At 42.2% G+C, this 21,199-nt stretch overlaps 1 protein-coding gene across 1 annotated transcript in view; it reads left to right on the forward strand.

The window, feature by feature from the left end:
* SYN2 (synapsin II) overlaps positions 1 to 19,459 on the forward strand; it is a 198,988-nt gene extending 179,529 nt beyond the window's left edge. The window contains exons 11-13 of the mRNA XM_044451365.1: positions 10,273 to 10,333; positions 15,100 to 15,346; positions 19,312 to 19,459. Of these exons, the coding sequence (XP_044307300.1) occupies positions 10,273 to 10,333; positions 15,100 to 15,346; positions 19,312 to 19,447 (444 nt within the window). The 3' untranslated portion in view covers positions 19,448 to 19,459. The remainder of the gene's footprint in view (positions 1 to 10,272; positions 10,334 to 15,099; positions 15,347 to 19,311) is intronic.
* The last annotated feature ends 1,740 nt before the right edge of the window (positions 19,460 to 21,199 follow it).

Here is a 21,199-nt window from a genome sequence, read left to right on the forward strand (position 1 = left end):
TCTCACACACACACACACACACACATGGCAAGTTGAATCATTACTAGGAAAAAGTGAATAGTGAAAAAGAATGTGTCTAGATGACTCCTTGGACCAGAAACTCAAATGCCATGTATTCAAAATATTCAACCAGAACTTGGTAGAAAAGTTGAGGTGTTGTTTTTGGCAGTGTAATAACATTAAAAGTTGTTGCAGGATGGAATGTGTGTGCACACATTGTTACAAAGAAATTTAATTAGGACTCATCCATATGAATCAACTATCTTGCCTCCTGCTTTGTTTCTACCCACTTAAGTTATTGCGAGCGCTGTTGTCTGGCAGGTCTGTGGATCCAAAGTTATGTGGCTATGGTAGTTTTCATTCTATTTATTTAAAATACACATATAGCACTTTACCATGTTCAATGCAATTTAAATCAAAACATGATAAATTTTACAATTAAACATGTAACTGTGCAATTCAGGACATCCATCTCATCTAATACTCAGTTGCAAAAACTCCCTGAAATGGCTGATTTGCAGCCTCCATGGAAAGCCAAAGGGATATCCTTCCAAAGCCTCAGGACAGTTGTAGTAAAGTGTCTCTAACTGTTGATGCTTTCACCCTACATAACAAGGGTAAGAGCAGCAAGGTCCAAACAGAGGCACTTAATCAATGTACGGGCTCTTACTAGGTGGTCACATATCCTGAGTTAAAAAGAGACCTAAGAAAGACCAGGCTTGCCATATGGCTTACCTTCATGTCTAGCACTCTTCAGTGGAAATTTATACTTTGGTTATGAAACTGACTCCAGTATGCATGTGGATCAAATACCACTCCTCAAGGAAAGGTTCTGTAGATGGATTTTGGTTCATGGTCTGTGTGCATGATAAGATGGTCACAACAGGCTCAATATATGGAGTGATTTGCCCTGCAATGTGGAACTTCTCCACATTTCCAACAGATGGCTGCTCACTTGCACAGACACCCACTGTAGGACGCTTGTTTTGTGGCCATCATACAGAGGCTGTTTCCAGTGCTTTTCATATTTGCAAATAGAACATACAGCGTGGCCTTGACTCACCATGGTAGTTGGTATCAAAATAGAATTTACCCCCAAGTTTCTTTACTACTGGGGTAAGAACAGCCTTCTCCATCTGGAACAACCTATCTGGAACCATCTCTTGCTGAGCCATTTCATTTTAATGGACACTTCTGATATACATGCACTTGCTCATTTATGCTCCTGATTTGTAACATATTTTATAGCAGATTCAAAAGGTCATTTGAGATAGTTAGCTGTGTCTTTGATTTGTTTTTCCTTTAAGTTATTGAATGTTCTGGTGAGATCACAACTTACTGCTTCCTGGAAAACTTAAAAGTTAAGGGTGAACTAGTCGGCCATCATCTAACCACATCTTGCTATGACAAGTCATATTATATATATTAGAAGTCCTTAGTGGTTGCTTTCCCACTACCTCAAACAATCATCTGGATCCATCAACATAATGATCCAGCAGATGTGGGCAAATCTGAAGGAGAATTACCTCTGGAGGATTCTGCCCTTGTGCCGAGTGATAGAACTATAAACCATGAAATCCATCAAGGTCTGTGAATGCCAAAGTATGTTGTATTTTATTGAGAATGAGCTCAAAAGAAGCAACTGAAAAACTGGTTATCTCAATGCCAAATAGTAGCAATGGACCCAAATCATGTGATGAAAATTTCAGACATGCATTTAAAATCTCTCTCTAGACACACATGCAAGCGCGCGCGCACACGCACACACACACACACAAACTAGAGCAGGTAAACAATTTGAAAACAAGTTTGTGGTGCACCTCAAACTGGCCTCTTCTTGGAGAAGGATGACTGGTTTTTCATTTAAATATAAAATCATGTCCTTCAAGTAAAAAAATTGCTATCCCACAGAACCAAATAGTGATGCTTCTGCTGCACCACTTGAAAAAGAACACAAAATTGTTTCTGTCTCATAACCACATATTGTGAACAATTTACTGTAAGTAAACATTGTAAATCGACTTTAAAGGAATAACCACATGAACCAAAATATAGGTAGTATTTTGCTATCAAACCATGCTTCTCATCTTGACTAAATTATCTATCCTACATAAGTAGTTGTTCAGTGATGATCTAAAATGTTACAGATGAGCTCAGACAAATGTTTACATAAGTATAGTTTCCCCCATTTTTAATTCTGAGACAGACAAATTTCTGCCCCACATTGATATTCTTCAACAGATGTTTTTCATTAGGCTTTTCACTGCAGGGAAAGAATGGGGTTCAGCATTACAGAATGCAAAACTGGGAGCAGATTTTAAAAACCTGAAAAATCAATCTCTTGCTCGCTCGCTCGCTCGCTCTCTCTCTCTCTCTCTCTCACACACACACACACACACACACACAGAGTTGCTTTTTAATTTTAACAAGCCACATAGGGATAAGAATTAGGTAAGTTAAAGGGGTAAAAATGAATATACACCCATACAAAGATATTACCATTTTTAAAAGTTAAAATAACTCCCTTCTCAGAAATCCAAAGCATATGGAACATAGTTTTTTTTGTCTGTCATTAATAGTTTCAATCAACATGCTTAGTAGAAGGAGAAATAAGTTTATAATTAATCTGTGACAACATCCATCTGACATTACTAAATAAATCAAGCCTTAAATATTTATGTAGGCTGTCTCCAGTGGAAATTAACTATACATATACATAATGTAGAAGAGAAGTGAACATGTACAGTGGTACCTTGACTCACAAACTTAATCCATTCCAGGACTCTGGTCTTGACCCAAACTGGTCGTGAGCCAAGTTAAAATTCCCCATAAGGTTCAGTGTAAATATGGTTAATCCGATCTGTAACCATTTTTTTTTTTAAATCAGAAAAATGTGAAGCAAAGTGACAAAGAACCAAGATCATGGCCATTTCCCCACCCCCCCAGCACGACCGAGATCGTGCCTGTCATCCCTGCATGCACCCGTCATCCCAGTGTGCTGGGCGGGGGGAGAGATGGGTGCGATCACAGACGCACTGGGGGAGAGAGAGACAGGTACGAACGGGGCATGCTGGGGGACAAAGAGACGGATGCGAATGGGGTGTGCTGGGGTAGGGAGAGATGGGTGGAACGGGGCATGCTGGGGGACGGAGAGACGGACGCGAATAGGGCATGCTGGGGGAGGGAGAGACGGGCACGATCTCGGCCATCCCCCCCCCCCCGCCTCCAGCATGATCGCAGCCATCTCCCCACTCGGGGTGGGGAGATGGCCGCAATCGTGTTGGTTGAGGGGGTGGGGAAATGGCCGAGATTGCGCCCATCTTTCCTGCAGGAGCACCCCCCCCCCCCGTGACCACGCCCGTCTTCCCTGCATGAACACAACTGTGTTTGTGGCCATCTCCCCACTCAGGGGTGGGGGGGGGGGAGATGGTTGCGATCTTGGTCGCCACCCAATGTGGAGTTCGTGACTCACGTCAAAATTTTCATGAAATTTTTGTTCGCGACCTGATTTGGTCGTGAGCCAAGGCGTTCATGAGCTGAGGTAGCACTGTATTTTTCTTTTATGCACTTTATTATGCTATATCCTTTCCAAGGAAAGACTGCTGGCATTCACTTCAAAAACATTCTTGTCTCCCTGAGAGAAACAACTATCTTAGTACATGTCATTATTTATTTACTTAATAGATTTATACTCTATGCATTTCTAGGCAGTTCTGCACATTTAAGACTTGAGTCCCATATACCCTTACCTGGAAGCAATTGGATATACATGGGATTCTGCTCTTACACATACAGAATAGTGGTTCCTTGGGTGCACGGTGTGGTGAGAACGGCACATCCAGAGACCTATGGGCACTGTATCCATACATTGTTAGTGGGGATTCTTCAGCACATAAAATAGAAGGCTGCACCATGCAACCTAGTACAAGACTGGTTGAAGTGTGCAAGTCTGCACATTTCTTAGGGTGGAAGCAAAGCAATCTTTATCCCATAATATATTTGCTACTGGGGGGCATTTTTTCTCACAGGGTGGCAAATAATATCAAGCAAGCATCTCAAAATTCAGGCTGCAGTCCACAAGTTGTGTATTGCAGAATGTCTCCCTTAACATTAGAGTGTGCATGTGTTATATTTGCAGTGCACATGCTGAGGAAAAATGCATATAGGATTAAAACATTAGTTCCTCTGATTGTCCAAACTACGCACAAAAGAAAGAACAATATTTTGATAAATGAATCAAAAATGGAAAAAGTTACATTTTCACTTTTTTAGGAGCACATACAAATTGATAGCTGTTGGTATATTCTTAATACTTTAATCATTAACAGTATTTGGAGATTTCAAAATACCAGCCTGAAAAATAGAAGGCTATTTCAGCTCTTGTCCAAAAAACCTTTTTGTATCAAAACAGAATAACTGTGGAATTCTTTGCATCCTGCCAGCCACTACTGACAATAGCGTGGTTGACCAGCAAGTTTGGTTCTCTGCTCTTCTATTAGGGGACTCTCCAGCCTTAAAAGTATGCTTGCAGCCACAGTTCTGCAAACACTCTCTGACCTGGAAATTGGGCATTTTTCCCTTAAGATTATAGCACCATCTTGTGGAAATTTCCTTCCTATACCAAAAACCAGCTCTTTCCTTTTGTTTTGACAAATTGAACAAGTGTGTTGGGAGCTCAAAGGCAAATTTCAGAACTGATTTGATCAAAATCAGGTATTAAAGCATATGCTTCTCTGCTTATTGCCATTTCGACTTCATGGGCAACAACTCTTGGTGAAGTGCCCATATGGCATCCCAGCCTGATTTTCTCAAGCTGTGCTCAGCTAATCAAGCTGAATCAATTAAGTTATAAAGTTTGAATCACCAAGATGACCTGCTGTTTACTTCTGTCTGAACTGACCTTCAACATTTGTATCAATATTATTTTGGGATCCTGCAAAAGGATGAACATGTATACAGGGTGATAGAATTTGTTTGCTGGTGTCCCAAAAGCCTAAAAATATTCCATAAGTGTCTACAGAAATATTTTTGCTCATGGACTTGCCTAATGGACATACCCTCGGAGTCCCTGCACGAAGATCTCTGGGTTTGCCATTGAGATATTCATACCATGCAAGAGGACAGATCATACTCTCGTGCCAACACAAGGCTGCTCTGGTCTGAGTGCCGCTGCCGTGCTGGTGCCAGGTTTGTTCAGGGAGGGGCTTGAGCAGGGGGGCTGCAGTGCAGCCCACGCCAGCATCTTCCTCCTCCCTGCCATGCCAGGGACCCTCACGACTGATGCTGCTTATCTTCTTGCTTAGCTTTGTTACACTGCCCTTGCTTGATTGGCAGAGACAGTGTGCGAGTGAGTCAGCAATAGCATCTCCTGCTCTTCCTTTGCCTCGCTTTTGTCATTTGGGCCAGAGCAACTGGCAGGTAAACAAGTCAGCTGCAAAGCTGAAGAGGAGAGCAGTTCTGGGGGGGCACCAGGAACTGAAAGTATGTCTACTGCCTTCATGCACCAGCAGATGGCAGTATTGTTACATGGCAGCAAGGTGAATAGCCTGTTTCTTTTCTTCGCCCTTTGTGGCAACTTACCTTTACGAATGATAAAAAAGCACTTACCAAGAACTAGAAGATGGTGAATGTCTTTAATCCACTTATGTACTCCTTACAAGAGACCATGGAATGCTAAGCAGCAGTCTCATAAAGAAAAACGTTCTTCATGTGTATCCTCTACAACACGCATACCAGTCATGAGCTCCTTTTAAGGAATGGTGTAACCTCTCAGTACCTGAAAGGGAGCAGGCCAGAAGGTCATCATGGGAAACAGCAGAATGACTTCCCATATAACTGAGAAATATAAAAACCTGGAATAATGATTATTTCTCTTCACCACAATATTAATATTAGAGGAGATACCCACTGAAATTGGAAGCAAAAATGGAAATGCTGATACTTGTCATAGTTTGGGCACATCTTGAGAAAGCAAAACTTGCTGGAGAAGACTAAGGAAAAATACTGAAAGGGAAAAGGAAGACCAAGTCTGAGATGGACTGACTCCATAACGGAAGCCTCAAATTTGCAAGAGCCAAGCAATACTGTGAAGGACAGGGCATTTTGGATGACATTCATTCATATGGTCACCATAAATCTAAGAAGGATTAACAGCACATAACAACAACAACAAAATTAACTGAATTAATAGAAGGTTCAAAGTTAAATAGAATCGATCTCACACTAGGCCCATGCAACCTGTGGGAATAGATAGATTTGGATCCAGATTTAAGACGGATCAACCGTGCTGGCCTTCCCTTGCCTCCTGCCCGTGTCCTGAACAGGTCACTTCCTTCTTTCCCTCTCTTTGTCAAACCTGAAACCTTCAAAGTGAAGTTATTTTATTGAACTGTAACTGGTTACAGAATTGTATAAAACAAATTAGTCTTCTACCAGAGTTGTCAGAGAAGCATGTAGAGTTGAATCCGAACTGAAACTTCCCCTCTTTCCCTCACATTCTGTAAAGTTTCTCACTCCACCCTCAGGGTGGCCATTGGTGCTTGAGGACTAGACAGTGCAAACACTGGAGGCCCTCTAATTGGGCCATGCACTTGACCCAGTCAAGGAGTTCTTCTTTCATCTACTTCCGCTCCTGCCCTTAAAAACCTTCTGCCTTTCCTAGACAGGCAGAATCTCTTGTTCTGCCTGAGAAACTTCATTAGATAACCTTGAAAGTTTCAGTTCCTCCATTCTTCCTTGTTCTTCTGCCTCCTCCTCAGAACTGAAACTCTCTGAGCAGCATGCATTGTGCAAGAGATGTCCTCTACACCTACCCCCTGAAAATGTTTCATAAAGAGTCAGGAGCCCCTGCTGAAAGCAGTGAGCTCTGGACTGGGGAGAGGTGGATCCCAAATGTCATGTGAAGGGTGTGTCCACAATGGAGCTCTTCCTCAAACAGAAGGTCCCATCCTTTTGTGAAAGACAGGTCCTAGATCCAGCCCACCATCTGGATGAGAAGTGAAGCATTCAAAAGAGGATCTGAAGACCTTCATGGTACTTAGAGATGCCAAGGACCATTAGAAAATCCTGCTAAGAAGAGAAGAAAAGGAATGTGACAATCTTTTTTAAACTTTCTGAAATATTGGAATCTGGCTAAAGAATGGTGACCTGGGATGTCTTCATAGTCTTTATTGCTAAGTACTTGTGTGCATCTCCAACCAGGTTTATATCATGGCAGCTTCCACGCTCCTTCCTTTTCTGATGCTTTCATCCCATGGAACAGCCAGAGAAGAGCCAGCCAGGAAGAACCAGCTCTGTCTGCCGATTCAAGCAAACCCTGCTCTGTTTCTTCTCAGTTGTCCTTGCAGTGCTTGGGAAGCTGATATTGGCACTGGCCTCCACTGCTCCTGTGAAATGCTATCAAGCGCAAGAGCCAACATTCTCTTCAGTGGTCCCTGCCAGACACAGCGCTGGGCAGGTGCCTTAGGCTGAACCCTGTGAGCATTAATACCTCGCAACCTCAGACTGGGAGGTGACACAACACAAAACATGGGCAGTGCCAGTCGCCTTAGCTATCCTGGCTGCACTTGGCTTCAAGTGCAGGATTACAGCTGTTGGTATTCCAGGGATTGGGGGATACAACAGACATAATTGACCTAAGATGGGCTGCAACTGAATGTAAAAAAAAAATAATTTCCCCTGGCAGGCTTCATGAACTCAGCTCAATTCAGTGAACTGTCCTTAGAGCCAGCTTTGGAAGGCTGTCTCACCCAAGTTAGTCTAAGCCTGCAGGCCCCTCATTTAGATGCCTTCCCTTGAGCAGGCCTATATCTCAGGGAGTATTTTGTCTAAGGCCTGATCTGCAGGTGTCCCTTTCACGCTGGATCCCTTTGGAGTATTGAGGCCATTGCTTGATCTTCCATGGCCCATAACGCCAAATATCTAAAGACTATTGGGTACACTCCCATCCTGCTTCCAGCAGGAAGTGCTTTAATTTTTAAACTAAAGATACTATATTTAATGCTTAGCTAGACATCCTGGTCACCATTTCAATTTGTGACCATTTTTGCATGTCAAGATGTGGATTTGGAGTTCTGTAGCTTTGAAGTCATCTGCTCATCTAGGTTGTACTCCTAAATCAAAACCAGTAAGCCTTCCTTATCTCTGGGATATGCCAGAACTCCAAACAAGGGCCCTGGGAGCATTTTGGCCACCCCAGAGCTATCGTCAGGTTCTAGTGGATGTTTGGTAAAGCTACAGACAGGGAATTGAAGTCCCTGATTAACCAGTCGCAAGTGCAGGAAAGTGGGCAGGGGCTATTAAGGTTCCAGAATGCTTAAACAAAGCATGTGTCTGAGGAAATGCAGTGAGCAGGAAGTATGAGCTAGCATACTGGGAAGCCTAATTTAAGGCCAAGGCATTTCCTGTCTGATGGACTATATTAAGCTTAGATTGCAGATCTGGTAAAGATTTAAAGCATTGGGATGTGTGTGTGGGGGGGGAGGGGGGCAATATTCATCACACACAAGAACATTTGAGGATTAGAGTGATTCAGTTCTCCCCTCTGGCAAATTCAAGTACCTCTGTATCCAACAGAGCTGAGTTTCAGTTTTCCTCAACCCTACTCAAGTGCAGAAGCCCTGCCCACCCAAACAGATGGGAGAGGAGATCATCTCAAGCCACAGGACGGGACAGGCAGAATTCCCTCTGTGCCTGCTGAATGGGGGATATAGTGCCAAGGGCCAGAAGGGCACGCAACGGTTTCTTTGCAAAAGAAAATGCTCGGGTTTGCCCCATGTTGCCATTGATTGTTTCAGTCAGGAATAGATCTTGCAGATGCTCTGGTCACTTGTGGGCATTTTTAATTGGTTTGAAGGGTGCTTCTTAGATATCGCTTGTGCTTCTAGTGATAGGAAGGTCATGTCGCTTTCCAGGCATTTAATGTAAATGTCCATTTTTCTATATGGATATTATTTCCATGCATTAGAAATGATGTATTTCAGAGAACCCCCTGCCCTTACAAAAACCTCACTTCTTGGATTTATTTCGGGAGAAGCCTTCTCTTGAATTCTTTGTGAATTCTGAATCTAAGTTGTCTGAAAATGAGCACGTTGGATAAATGTAGTTAGGCAGTCACACAACATATGAACAAAGTGCTCCTTGTGTGCAAGACAGGTTGGCTTTCATTAGATTTGCAGTGTCTTGCTCCCACCATGAACTTTCAAACGCTGCATATTTATTTCTTTACTCCTAAACACAGTTCTGAAGTCATGAGCCAATAAGAAACAAACAAAGACATTGACTTCCACTCCTCTATAAGAAGCATTCTGAGATCTTTGAGGGGTGACAATTTATATGTTCAATTTCCTAAATCCAAATTGTGACAAATTTGCATAACGTATTTTCAGAAGTGTTAAATCTGAACTTCCTCCTAACTCCTCTAAATAGAGTATATGGAATATATAGCCACTTCCCTTTCTTGAGTTAGCTCTCTCTCTCTTTCTCTTGCTCTCTCTCTCTCATTCTCTCTCTCTCCTCCCTGGAAAATAAAAACAGTTTCTGTATACCTTGGGAGGAATGCTGCTTTGCCATTTATTTTTTCTCTGTCTTCTGAGGAGCATTTCTCTATATGCGTTTTGTGATAAACATCGCAAACAGCATGAACACCCAGACTAAAAAGCATTAGATTCTGTGTACCTTAACTGATATCAAACTGAATGTTTTTTCCCCAACTATGTATGACGGATTTCCAAGGGCTCAATAGAGCATCTGGTCTTGCTTCTGACTTAACTGCTAAACTGAATCTGCATCTGCGTGGATAACAAGATGTGTAGCCCTGAATAGAAGCCCCAAGCAAGCATAATACAGAGCACAGGGCCCAAGTAGAATCCGTGCTACATAGAAGCAAGCCGGGGGTTTTCTCTTAAGTTGACAGCAGGAGTGCTGGGTGATTTTCATGGGGACTGTAACAAGCAGGGAAGTTAGATTTAACCCTTCCTTGCGTGCACTGATGTCGGCGCCCTCTCCGGGGACAGCAGCTGTGCGGGGTGGGCTGATGTCCGAAGAGCCTCGGCTCCCGGGCTGCTGCAGTGAGAACAGGGTTCCCCATGCCTGGGCATGGCTGCTGACGAAGCGCTTACTGTCACTTCAGCCTTGGCCACAGGGGTGGCTTTGGCCTCCTAAGAGGCTCCTGGGGCTTGGGAAGAGGGTTCTGCTGTGATTCCCCTTGCAGCCCACTCCCTTTAACCTCTCTCCTGTTTTGCCTCCTTGTTCGTTTCGTTCTTGTTTTTGCAGAGTGGATCACTGAAGGAGTCAGAACCAAGCAAAGTCCCACCTCAGCGACCACCTCCTCAAGGTTGTTTACAGTACATTCTCGACTGTAATGGCGTTGCAGTAGGACCAAAACAAGTCCAGGCTACTTAAATTATTGTGATTAAAAGCAGGGGTTCAAGCCAAAACAACAAAAACAAAAAAGGGAAAAGAAAGAAAGAAAGAATGAATGAATGAATGAAATGGAATCAAACAATACCAGTTTTTGTGCAGTTTTTGCATTGTTTCAGTGCTGACCTGGACTGTGTTTTTTCTATGCAGTGTCAACTCTACTAACTGTCTGGTTGTTTCTCTGTTCATGTTTGTGTCGTAATGCTTACTTACGTTTCTCTGTATAACTTGTGATTCAGGGCTGTTGTCGACAGTGTACAAGAATTGTGCCTCTACCAAGTCAGTTAGACTGTATATGATGGATGGTTACACCAGTATTTTTTTTAAATATTCTATATTGTGGGGTAAAAAGATTAACAACCCAAGCTGAGAGTTAAATACTTTTGCTTAACTCTGTGAGTATGTGTGTTATACTTGTTTTTTTAAAACAAAATTGTGCATGATTAATGTAGAAAGGTGATTCTGATCTGTTCAGTGTCTCATTTAGTAGTACATTATATGAGACATCTTTCTTTTATAATTTTATAGAAATTTTTGCGTTTTTTTGTTCATACTTGTACTAAGATGGAAAACTAGTGTTTTGTTTTAGTTGTTTCTTATGAGATGTGGAAGCATTATTTCCAGATATACATAATTATCCTTTATTTTCAATGCAGACTTTTTAAAAATCTGCTTTAAATTATTAGCCTCAGGGCTATAAAAATGGGCCACCTATGTGCAATATTGATCAAAATATGAGGGTACTGAATGTATTTGAGTTCAATTCAGGAGTCTCTTTGGTGGTTATAATGGAGCCATGTGGTTTTGTACAAAGCTAAAGCGAGTGTTTACCAGAAATTTCTTATCTACATAATTCAGGTAAGGTACAGCTGCTTGACAGAGGAAGTCAACAAGGCCATTAAAAGCCTTGTGAGGCTAATCAGCGTCTTTTCCAAATATTGGGCTGTTTGGGGGATTTTTTTAAAATGAAGTTTGTGGGCTCAGCGTGCAGCTGTGTTGCTTTCTTTTAGATCAGGTGATGGCCAAGCAATTTGGATGAAAGAAAATGCAGCTATGACCTGATCCATCCATTTGAGCAAAAGCTACAGAATATACCAAGGAATGTAACAAGGCTTAGGGCTGGAAGGTCATACTTGTGATTCAAGTATGTGTAAATAATAAAGCCAGGTGACCAGAGAGATTTTACTTTTGCCAAACTTTCTTATAGCCATAATTGCTTATGACGGTCACATAACCAATGGCTACGTACATATTCTTGCAAGCAATATCTAGGCAGGCAGTTTAAACTGTTGCAGAAAATCTAGTCTGCAAGGTTGAGTTGCACAGCTCAAGCAGACTGTAGAACTAGCTGTGGGCAAGGGAAAATGTATTTTGTCAATTAGAGTGTGAGGCTAAGGTAAATAGTAGTCCCTAAGTTAATACAAACAAGTCTGTTTTTGTTTGAAACAATGCCAAGGTCTGATTTTATTTTCCTTGCAAACACTGCCAGCAAAAAGTTTCGCTCAGTTACAAGTGGTCATTTGTTGTTGCTGCTGCTGTTTAATTCAGGGTGGTGAATTTCAAGCTGCTTTCAATGGCAATATCAGTGCTTGTCGGGCATGTCACTGTTTTTGGGCCCCTTCTTTTGGCTATTATAATAAGAACATGTTGCTTTTGTGGTTGTGGTTTCTGGTTAGTGGACTCTTGATTAACCACACAGATGATTTTGGTTGTATAGAATGAGTGCATCCCCTTCGCCAACAGGTTCAGCCCCCTTCTCACCTCCAAATCTCAGCCCAAGTAAGCAAAGAGAGCAACCTGCCCCGGGGTGGAGAAGTGAGCTTGCTGAATGAATGCCATTAATATCAAGCCATGGGTGTTCCTTTGCATGTAGTAGTCTTGAGTATTTGCAGATGCTTTTGTGCATTGTTTATGGGCTCTGCGTGTGTTTGTGTGTGTCGTGGGTGAGCGGTGTGTGGTGGTGTGCATTCTGGCAGGACTTCAGTGCATTTCATGCAAAAGGTCTTAGAGGGGCACACACCAGTTACTGCCTAACAGAGATAGAGCAAGCCAAAATGTCTCTCTGCATGCTAGCATGCTTAGGTGCAATATTGTCGGGAATTGGGAACCGATATTTTACAGTATAGGATTAATGTCCTAAGGGTTGGTGTGTGTATGTTTTGTTTTGTTTTTTGTTTTTGTTTTATTTTGTAAAAGCTTTTCAAATATTTATTATTGTTGCCGTTTTGTACCAAACCAGCTGCAAGAAAGTGAGCAAATGCTGAAGTGTGACTGCAGTATATATTTTGTGAAATATCTTGTACAGCTTCATGTGCAATAAAAAAAAGGTTACATCTGTCTTCAGTGTATAGTTTCTGGCATACAAGCCTCCATATCCAGATGGGGGAGGGAATCTTTTTAACACAGCAAAGACGTGCAACTAAAGAATTGTTTGTTTTGGTAGGATGCAAATCACAACTTCTCAACAAGAATGGCAAAATTTGAAACTTCTCAATCTATTAGGAAAAAACAAGACTTTCAGATGCTGAACTAACATTAAGAGAACACATTGGCCATAATTTATGCAGCATGGCAACTATACGGAACATGGGATGGATGCAGACGTGTTTGCACTGCTGGTTCCCCCTGTGAGTAGGGGTGGGTGGGCAAGTGCTGCCTGAGATGCTCTGAGCAGTGCCTCGCCGCTTGCCCAGCACCTGACTCCCATTTGGAGTCACCTTGTGCCAAGCCTAACTGGGAAGATTGCATTCATTGGACAGTGAATGAACGGGGAAGTTGTGCAGATTCCCTCCATAGGCCAAAAAGGGACTTGTTCGGTCTATTGAGGAAAATCACACCCATTAGGAGGATGGTGGAAATCAAACTGGGAGGTGGGAATGAAATGAACTCCAACATGTGTTTGCCAATTGTGAATATTTTTGACACAGAGTTAAGTTCAGAGCTTCAAACAGGGCAAGTTGTGTATTTTGCAAGCAGAAGCTAAATTCACATAGATTCCTTGTGTCCAGGATAAATTCAGTAAAGCTTTTGAATGGACCTCCAAACACACCAACTTTTGCAAGGGTCTAAATCACATGTACACCTTGAACACATATAGTATAGTTGTTCACAAGTAAGTACACTTCAGTTGAGTAAGTGCACTTCATATAGGAACCAGCAGACACAATCCTCGGTTCTTCTTCCATACATGTTCCCTTTACGTGCCATGTTGCATGAAGAAGGATATAGAACTAATCTCACAGAACAATTTGCTTTGAAAGGTACAATTTCTTTGCCTTGTAATCGATATCCTCACATTGTTGAAAGTAGACTAGCAAGCTTGCTTCAAGCCTAGTTGATGGATTGATTTTCTAAATCAGCTTAAAGTTATACTCTCTGTGTGACCTTCATGCAGAGATATTCTGTGCACCTTGCAGCATGAGAATGGAAAACATGTTTCAAATGCTATGAATTTGCCATAGGCCTTGCATTTTTCATAGGCCTGCTGGTCAAAGCAACATGTGACCATCATGTGTTGAATTAAGTTCATTTGCACCTCGAAAGTACCACATCTGAGTGAAGGGGCAACATGATTCTAATAGAGTGATGATCAGTAGACTTGAAAGGGTGGAAAGAATGTTCCATTAACCTGTCCCGTGATTTGTACAATGTGAAAAGGCAGAGTTTATTCGTAGATAAGCATTTTACACCTTGATGTCTGCAATGTGCAAACATTGGTCGCTCCCTCTTCCCAGTCCAGAGCTCAATGCGTGCCCTGAAACAAACACGGAACTCCTCTGTTAGCTCTTCCCCATCTCGTCACTAGTGAGGTCAGTTGTTTGCATGCATCTCCTTGCAAGCAGAACTGGCATCCAAATAGTGAATAAAGTTTGCATAAAGGAGTTTGCAAAATCCCAGTAATTTTTTTTACTTTTTTCACATCGTATCACAAACTTTTTCACTGTGGGGCAGGGGCGACATTCCAGAAAAACAAGTATAAATCTCCTTGGTGGAACTAAATTCATGGTAGTTTGCATCCTAGCCCAGGAATTTCATAATGGCAGCACTGGTGTAATGCTACATAGTGGTACAACAGTGGACACAAGTTATCCTAAGTATTTACTTGTTGGTGTAATAAGGCTTAAGGCCATTAAAGTTCATCTACTTTGGATTCAAACGTTGGACCTTTTAATCTCCGCTGGAAATATATGCTCTTCTATAAAGATAAACCATAAAACCCAGTGACATGAAATATAACAAGAAACCTGGCTTTGCCTGTTACTGTTCTGTGCCTTGGAGTATATTATCTCATGTACAGCCCTAACAAATTCCACTGCATTCAGTTTGACCATGGAATTTAGGATATATTTCTTGCTTATCAGGAACCTTAGAAATGAAATGCAGAAATGCTATAACTGATCTAGTGCGCCCTGCACAGTTATTATCCTGTCGGTCTCAAAAAGAAAAAGCGTACGACTGTCAAAGTAATAACCTTTCTTGAAACACTTCTATGTTGATGCGGAGGCTTGGCAGCACCCAGTTATGCAGCATTGTGGCTATTGATAAAGACCAGAAGCATTGGCTAGGTATCCTAATGACACTGAAGGTTATTGGTTACAGGATTATATTTGTAAGTGTTGGATATAACAGCAAATACAAAATTACTGATGCATTATGAAGTTTTTCTTGTGCTGCACCTAGGGGGCCCTGTGCAACCCCAAGGAATGCAAACACAAGGCGAGGAGCCGTTGCAACCTCAGCGCGGGTTCCTCCCGGGGCAGTCAGCCAAGCCCGCACGTTCCCTGCCTCCACGTCCACCTGGCCCTGCAGCTCTGCAGCCACGACCTCGGGCCCCCGGTCCTTCCCGTGCTGGGCCAGCAGCAGGTGACCCGGAGAGGGGGCCCTCGCCAGCTCCACCACCGAAGCCTCAGTCGCACCCCCAGCTGAAGTAAGCTCCCAGTTTTCTTTCCTCCAGTTGTTCTATGTTGTTTCACTTGCCAGAGAAATCTAAAGTATCCTGTGCAGATCCCCTGCTTTGTGCAGCAAAAGAGAACCTTTTTTTAACCTTTCTAACAGCTTTGCATCTGTTTGATCTGGAGCAAGAGTTTTTCCAATGAGAAGAAAGTGAGTTGCTGAAAAAGCGACATTTCCTGCAGTACATGCAGATTTCTACTCAGATGAGGCCAGATTTGAGGATGTGTCATCCTGTGTCTCTCCCCACCACCCCAAAAAGGATTGACTCATGTTTGGTTGGGTTGTCTGTCAGGCAGCTGCTGAGGGGGTGAAAAGGAAGCCTTATCTGCTTAAACTTTTAACCTTGCAGCTACTTAGACAACAACTGCTTTCCAGTTGGAAAGACTGAACTGAAAGCCCATAGGATGGTTTTTTTCTGGCCAAAATGTTCCTCCCAAGGTGATGTGAAGGTATAGCCATACTCATTGCCCAAACCATACATTGTATTGTTTCATGCAGTGGACCCAAATCCATCATTAGGAGAACCATCTGCATGTGGAAGAAGTTAGGCATTCATGCTGCAGGCTTTGATTTTTATGGAATGCATCGTTTTAAAGCATGACTGCAGATGGGTAATAACAGAAGGGCAGGAAATATCTGTGGTGGGATTTGGGACAGGAAAATGAACTGGGAGGTACCAAAGCCATGATCACGGAGCACTGGAAAATGGATTCTGAGCTTTGAAGTGATATTATTTTGCATTTCTGTTTCAATCACGCTCACTTTAGAGTCCCACAGAAACATGCTCTTTAGCCAGATTGACCTTGGGCATGCTGCTCATAGTTACAGAATGCAGATGGCTACACGTGACTTAACGCCAGGCCAGATTCTTTGCTTCCTCTGCTCTCTAATGACGCAGCTTCCGTTGTGACGTGGCTCAGCCACACTGCATGTTACACCTTCAGGCAGGCCGGGCATCCCTTCCAGCTGCAGTTCCTGATCACCAGAGTTTAGTGACAGTGAGCAAGTCAGTAGCAAGAAAAAATGGTATCCCACTTTGTGCACACAACTACCAAACATTTGTGCAGCAGATCACAAATGCGGTATTGATTTATGACAAAACACACGTCTTTATCTGTAAAGCAGGCGCCCGTCGGATGGCAGCAACCAAATAAAACTGTCTAACAATTTAAAAAGCAGAGCACTAAAGCGATATAGCCTAAAAAAAGTTAAATATTGAAAGGCCTTTAATTATGCATGTAAACTAGAAGCATATATTTAAATGTATGATTTTAACTGTATATTGCCTGTGTGATTTCCCCTATAGGGGGAACCCTCACACAGGCACAAATTAAAAGATTAATTTAAAAAATAGCTCAGATTGTGCCAACTCTAAAGGTACAGAGCCACCGTTTGCAGCAATGATACTGTATTCTGTTGTATTTTTTCAACTGCTGTACACTGCCCATGGAGCTTCAGCTAATGGGCAAAAGAGAAATAACATGAATAAATGAATAAGTAACTGGGTATGGATAGGTTCACCTGCTGATGAAATAGCTTTACGCATCCAAATGACATGAAGGACCTGCTCTTAGACTGCTTTCTTGTGAAAACAGCACCACTGGTCCATCAGAGTTATTTGGTTTGGAAAAAGGTAAAATAAATAATGCAGGATGACCACACTCAGGTGCTCCACTGAAGCTTTCAGTCTGGAGTGACATGTAAACATCATAAAGGAATAAAAGAAGCAGTGACTGAACAAAGTATAGCTGGTCCTCTAATGAACAGGTAAATCCCTAGTGTAGAAGCACCCAGGAGGTGAGCTGGAGAAGTCACAGTGGGATCTACCCATGAATGAGACTTTGTATCTTCCCACTGTTTTATTATTCCCCTGCCTCCAGTTAATCTTAATACAGTAGACTCTCAGTTAACTGGAACTCAAGCAACTGCCACTCTCCAGCAACCAGCAAAAAAATCTAAGAAACAATAGAGAAAAAGAAAATTAAAATAAAATCAGTTTCCAGCAGAAATCTAAGTTCAAACCTGGCATGCTGAGCCGTGAGTAAGCCCACATGTTTGTCTCCCACTCCTGCCAATTCACCATATGTAAACATACCAGTGGTTGGGATCTATTGTTACTCAAATTTTGTGTTCTCACCCAACCCCAAGTATGCCTAAACAGGTCCCAAGTCACATAACCGCCTAGTGCTTACCCTCAAGCAGCATCTGGAAATATGCAAGAGGCTTGAGAAAGGTGATAGTCCTGCAATGCTCATGCAGGAATTTAATGTCAGTTCATCATGACATTAAGGCTCAGTCTTAGAAGATAGAAGTTTGTCTTTATTTTTCTTAATGTGTTTGAATTACTGTTTTTCAATATTAATATCAAGTCAATACAGGCTTTATGGTGTGGTGTGGTATAGTATCACTGTAGCTAGGCCTATTTTTAATAGTAACTCTCAACCAACCGGAAACTACATTTATCTGGCATCTACCACTCCCCATGGATGCCGGTTAACTGAGCGTCTACTGTAAAATACATTCAGGAGAAGAGCTTTAATCCCAAATCATCCTTACATTAGTAGAAGGTTGAGAAATGCTCCAGAGGAGATTTTGTGGGAGCAGCAGAGGAGATGAGAGAACACAGAAATCCTATTCTGCCCCTGGAATCCTTTCACCTGGGATTGTAGGACAGACAGTTCTGAATCCAACCTAAGATTTTTCTTAACTTCACTAGAATAACCATAAAATCATATGAATGTTAAACTGTAGTAGACCATCAGCCTAGAAAGTGCTCCTTTCTCCTTTCCTTCAAATCTGTGTTTGGCATTCTTGAAATGTAACTTTTAAAAACCCATCTTAGAACTAAAAACTGAAAAACACAAATCACATTAGTTGGAGTTCTCTGCCTGCAGCGTGAGGTTGCAGTAACATCCCTGGAAGGCCAAAGTCATGGTTACAGACGTTGCCCTCCCAGCATGTGCCATCTTAGCCATTCATTTCCTGGCATGGTGCACCTTGAGGTCATTCCTTCATGCTGAAAACAATACCCATGTGGTGTGCCATCGTGCTCCTTGAAGGAAAGTAATAGGCTTATTTCTATTCCTATTCCAAGTCTGAAAAAAATAACACAAAAAGGCAACCCCAGTTGCCAAAAGGATTAACTGTGCTCTGTCTATCTGGCATCTCTGTGCCTTGCATTCTCACCCACATGCCATTGCTTAACATGTGCGTGCAAGTTATTAGTGCATGAATACGTATTTAATTAGGTCATTTACTTTAGAGTTCGTAATCAAGTGAGGTCCTGTTTTGTTGTTCCTCCCCCTCCCTTCAGTAATTATCGAGCCGGGGTACCGCAGAAGGGAAAGATGGAGTGCACGCAAGCAGCGGGTGTGTTTAAAGCTGGCCAGCGATGAAGTGTTGCCCTGCTCCAGCCTCGTGTAGGCATAGTGGAGAAGCCGCATCACTTGCTCCTTCTGCCAGACACTGAAAACACACAGGCTCATTTCCAAATAAACACCATTAGGACAAGGCTTGTTTGTTTTAGTGGAACCTAAGCGCTCGTAATATTCTCTGGTCTAGAATTCAGTCTGTACTCTGCTGCACGACGCAGTTCATTTGAAGTTCATGTAACACCCTGGGTAAAATCAACACCCCACATGACTCCCTGTGTGTAAGGCCAGCACCTACGCATAGACTGCTGAAGAAGCAGTTGGTGAGGTCAGCTTGGAGTCCAGATGTTCTCTGCCCCCAATGGCCACCAGTGGCAAAGCTAGCAATGCTGATCATCTGTTGAGCGGAGGTGAGCTAAAAGAAGAGAATGCATGCCCTGTACCTCAGGCTCCCGTTAGAGGCAGTTATAAGGGATATTCCAGTGGGTGGCTTCACGTATAAGCAACAGGATAATCATGCTTGCTCAACTGTGCTAACATTTGTGTGGATTTTGTTTTTATCTTGCAGCAAATCACAATCTCTGACGAACGCCTTCAACTTCACAGAGTCATCCTTCTTTCGATCTTCTGTGAATGAAGATGAAGCAAAAGCTGAAACCATCCGAAACTTGAGAAAATCCTTTGCCAGCCTCTTTTCAGATTAGCCATGTAGAGTTGGTCTCACGTATCTGTAACATGTTTGAAACATGTCTGTTGTGAACATCATTTCGCAAACCTAATTTCCTTGTGGATGAGCTCCTTTGCTGTTCCAACTGTTGTATTAAGCAATATGTTAAGCTCTTTAAAAAAAAAGGAAGGACTATGATGAGATATACTTCAGGTATTTTTTTAAGCCACTTTGGGGGGAAAATGAAAGCTATATAGCAGACTGCTTAAAGTCCTTGTCAACTGCGATATTGTGGCCTTATCATTAAATGCACTAGGTCATCACATTGGATTCTCCTTTGTGAAATCATTAGAACAACACACCATTACGTTGTAAGTTTTCCTCTTGGTACAATTTTCTTCAGTGCTCAACCCACTGCATGTTTTTTGTTTGTTTGTCTGTTTGTTTGTTCGACGGATCTTGCTCTGAAAGGCTACAGTTGTTAAATCTGCTTTCTTGTCTCCAGATCTTCAGCCTGGTGTTTCCTCTTAACTCTCTCACTTTATGAGAAACTCCAGCAGTTTTCTTCGCATAGCACGCTTTCCATCAGTTGACTGTAACATTTGGATATGTGTTAAGAGCGATTCCTAGGATGAACCAATGTTATTGAGCAATGTGTGTCTAGATCTTGTATGCTCCCATCTCTTGTACAATTATTTGCAATCTGTTAGCAGTGACGTTTGATTTGTAAGTGCCATGCATGAACTCATCTTACCCATGATAGTTCCATGTAACCCTGTAATAAATGCAGAGCAGTAAGCGCCTGGCAGTAAGCGCCATTCTGCAGAATGTGCCTGCACTGTGGTACTGATTTCTCTAACAACCCAGATAAGAACTAAAACATGCCTTTTCTAGTTCCTCTGGCTTCAAATCAAATTTAACACACACACACACACATCTGCAGCACAATGCTTGAATGAAACTGAGCACTTTGTCTTCTGGACTATATAGGCACATTGCTAAATATTTGTATATATAATTCATTCATTTCTTTCTGTATCACCCAAAATTCAAAGATCTTTGGCCAATTAACAACATAATAAAACATAATCTAAAGCATTCTAAAATTTAGAACAATTTAAAAACAAGTTCAAATAGTTGACAAAACTGTGAGGAACTGATAGTGCCCCTTCATATATTGTCAAATGCCTGGAAGTCAATGGAAGTATTAACCTGGCACTAAAAAAAAAAAAAGAAAAAAAAAGCAGGGGGCGGGGGGACGACACTAAGCTGTCGATCTACTTTCAGTTTTGTCACAGACTTGAGATCCAAGCACTACACAACCTCTAGGTGGCACTGTGGTATAGCAGTGTGTACAGAAGTAGAATACACAAGTAGCTGGAGTGCTTTCTCCTGCCCTCAGAAAAAATAGCCCATTTTCCAGCTGTACACCAACTTGCTGAAAGTGCTATTTACAAACAGATTAAACAGAGGGTTACAACATCATCTGAAGAACCTATAAACAAGCATGAGCAGGAAATGATGAGTACATGAGAAGTGCCTCCTGTAGAAATGCCTCCTCGGGGTTGATGCCAGACCTGGGGAGAGCACCCCGCAACTGGCAACCACCCCTGGCAGCAGTGCCCAGCCCTCTCTACAGACTATGAGCTGATTTACTCAGGATGAGCTGGTAGAACATGAGTTTCTTTCTGTGACTAATGATATTCTTAAGCACCATAATCATTCACCATTTTCTTCTTGTATTAATCCTGGTTCACACATTGCAGTTGCAATTCCTGGGCTGTAAGAC

The sequence above is a fragment of the Varanus komodoensis genome, unplaced genomic scaffold (assembly GCF_004798865.1).
Source record: "Varanus komodoensis strain SLA01 unplaced genomic scaffold, ASM479886v1 scaffold6_2, whole genome shotgun sequence".
In the NCBI taxonomy this organism is placed as follows: domain Eukaryota; kingdom Metazoa; phylum Chordata; class Lepidosauria; order Squamata; family Varanidae; genus Varanus; species Varanus komodoensis.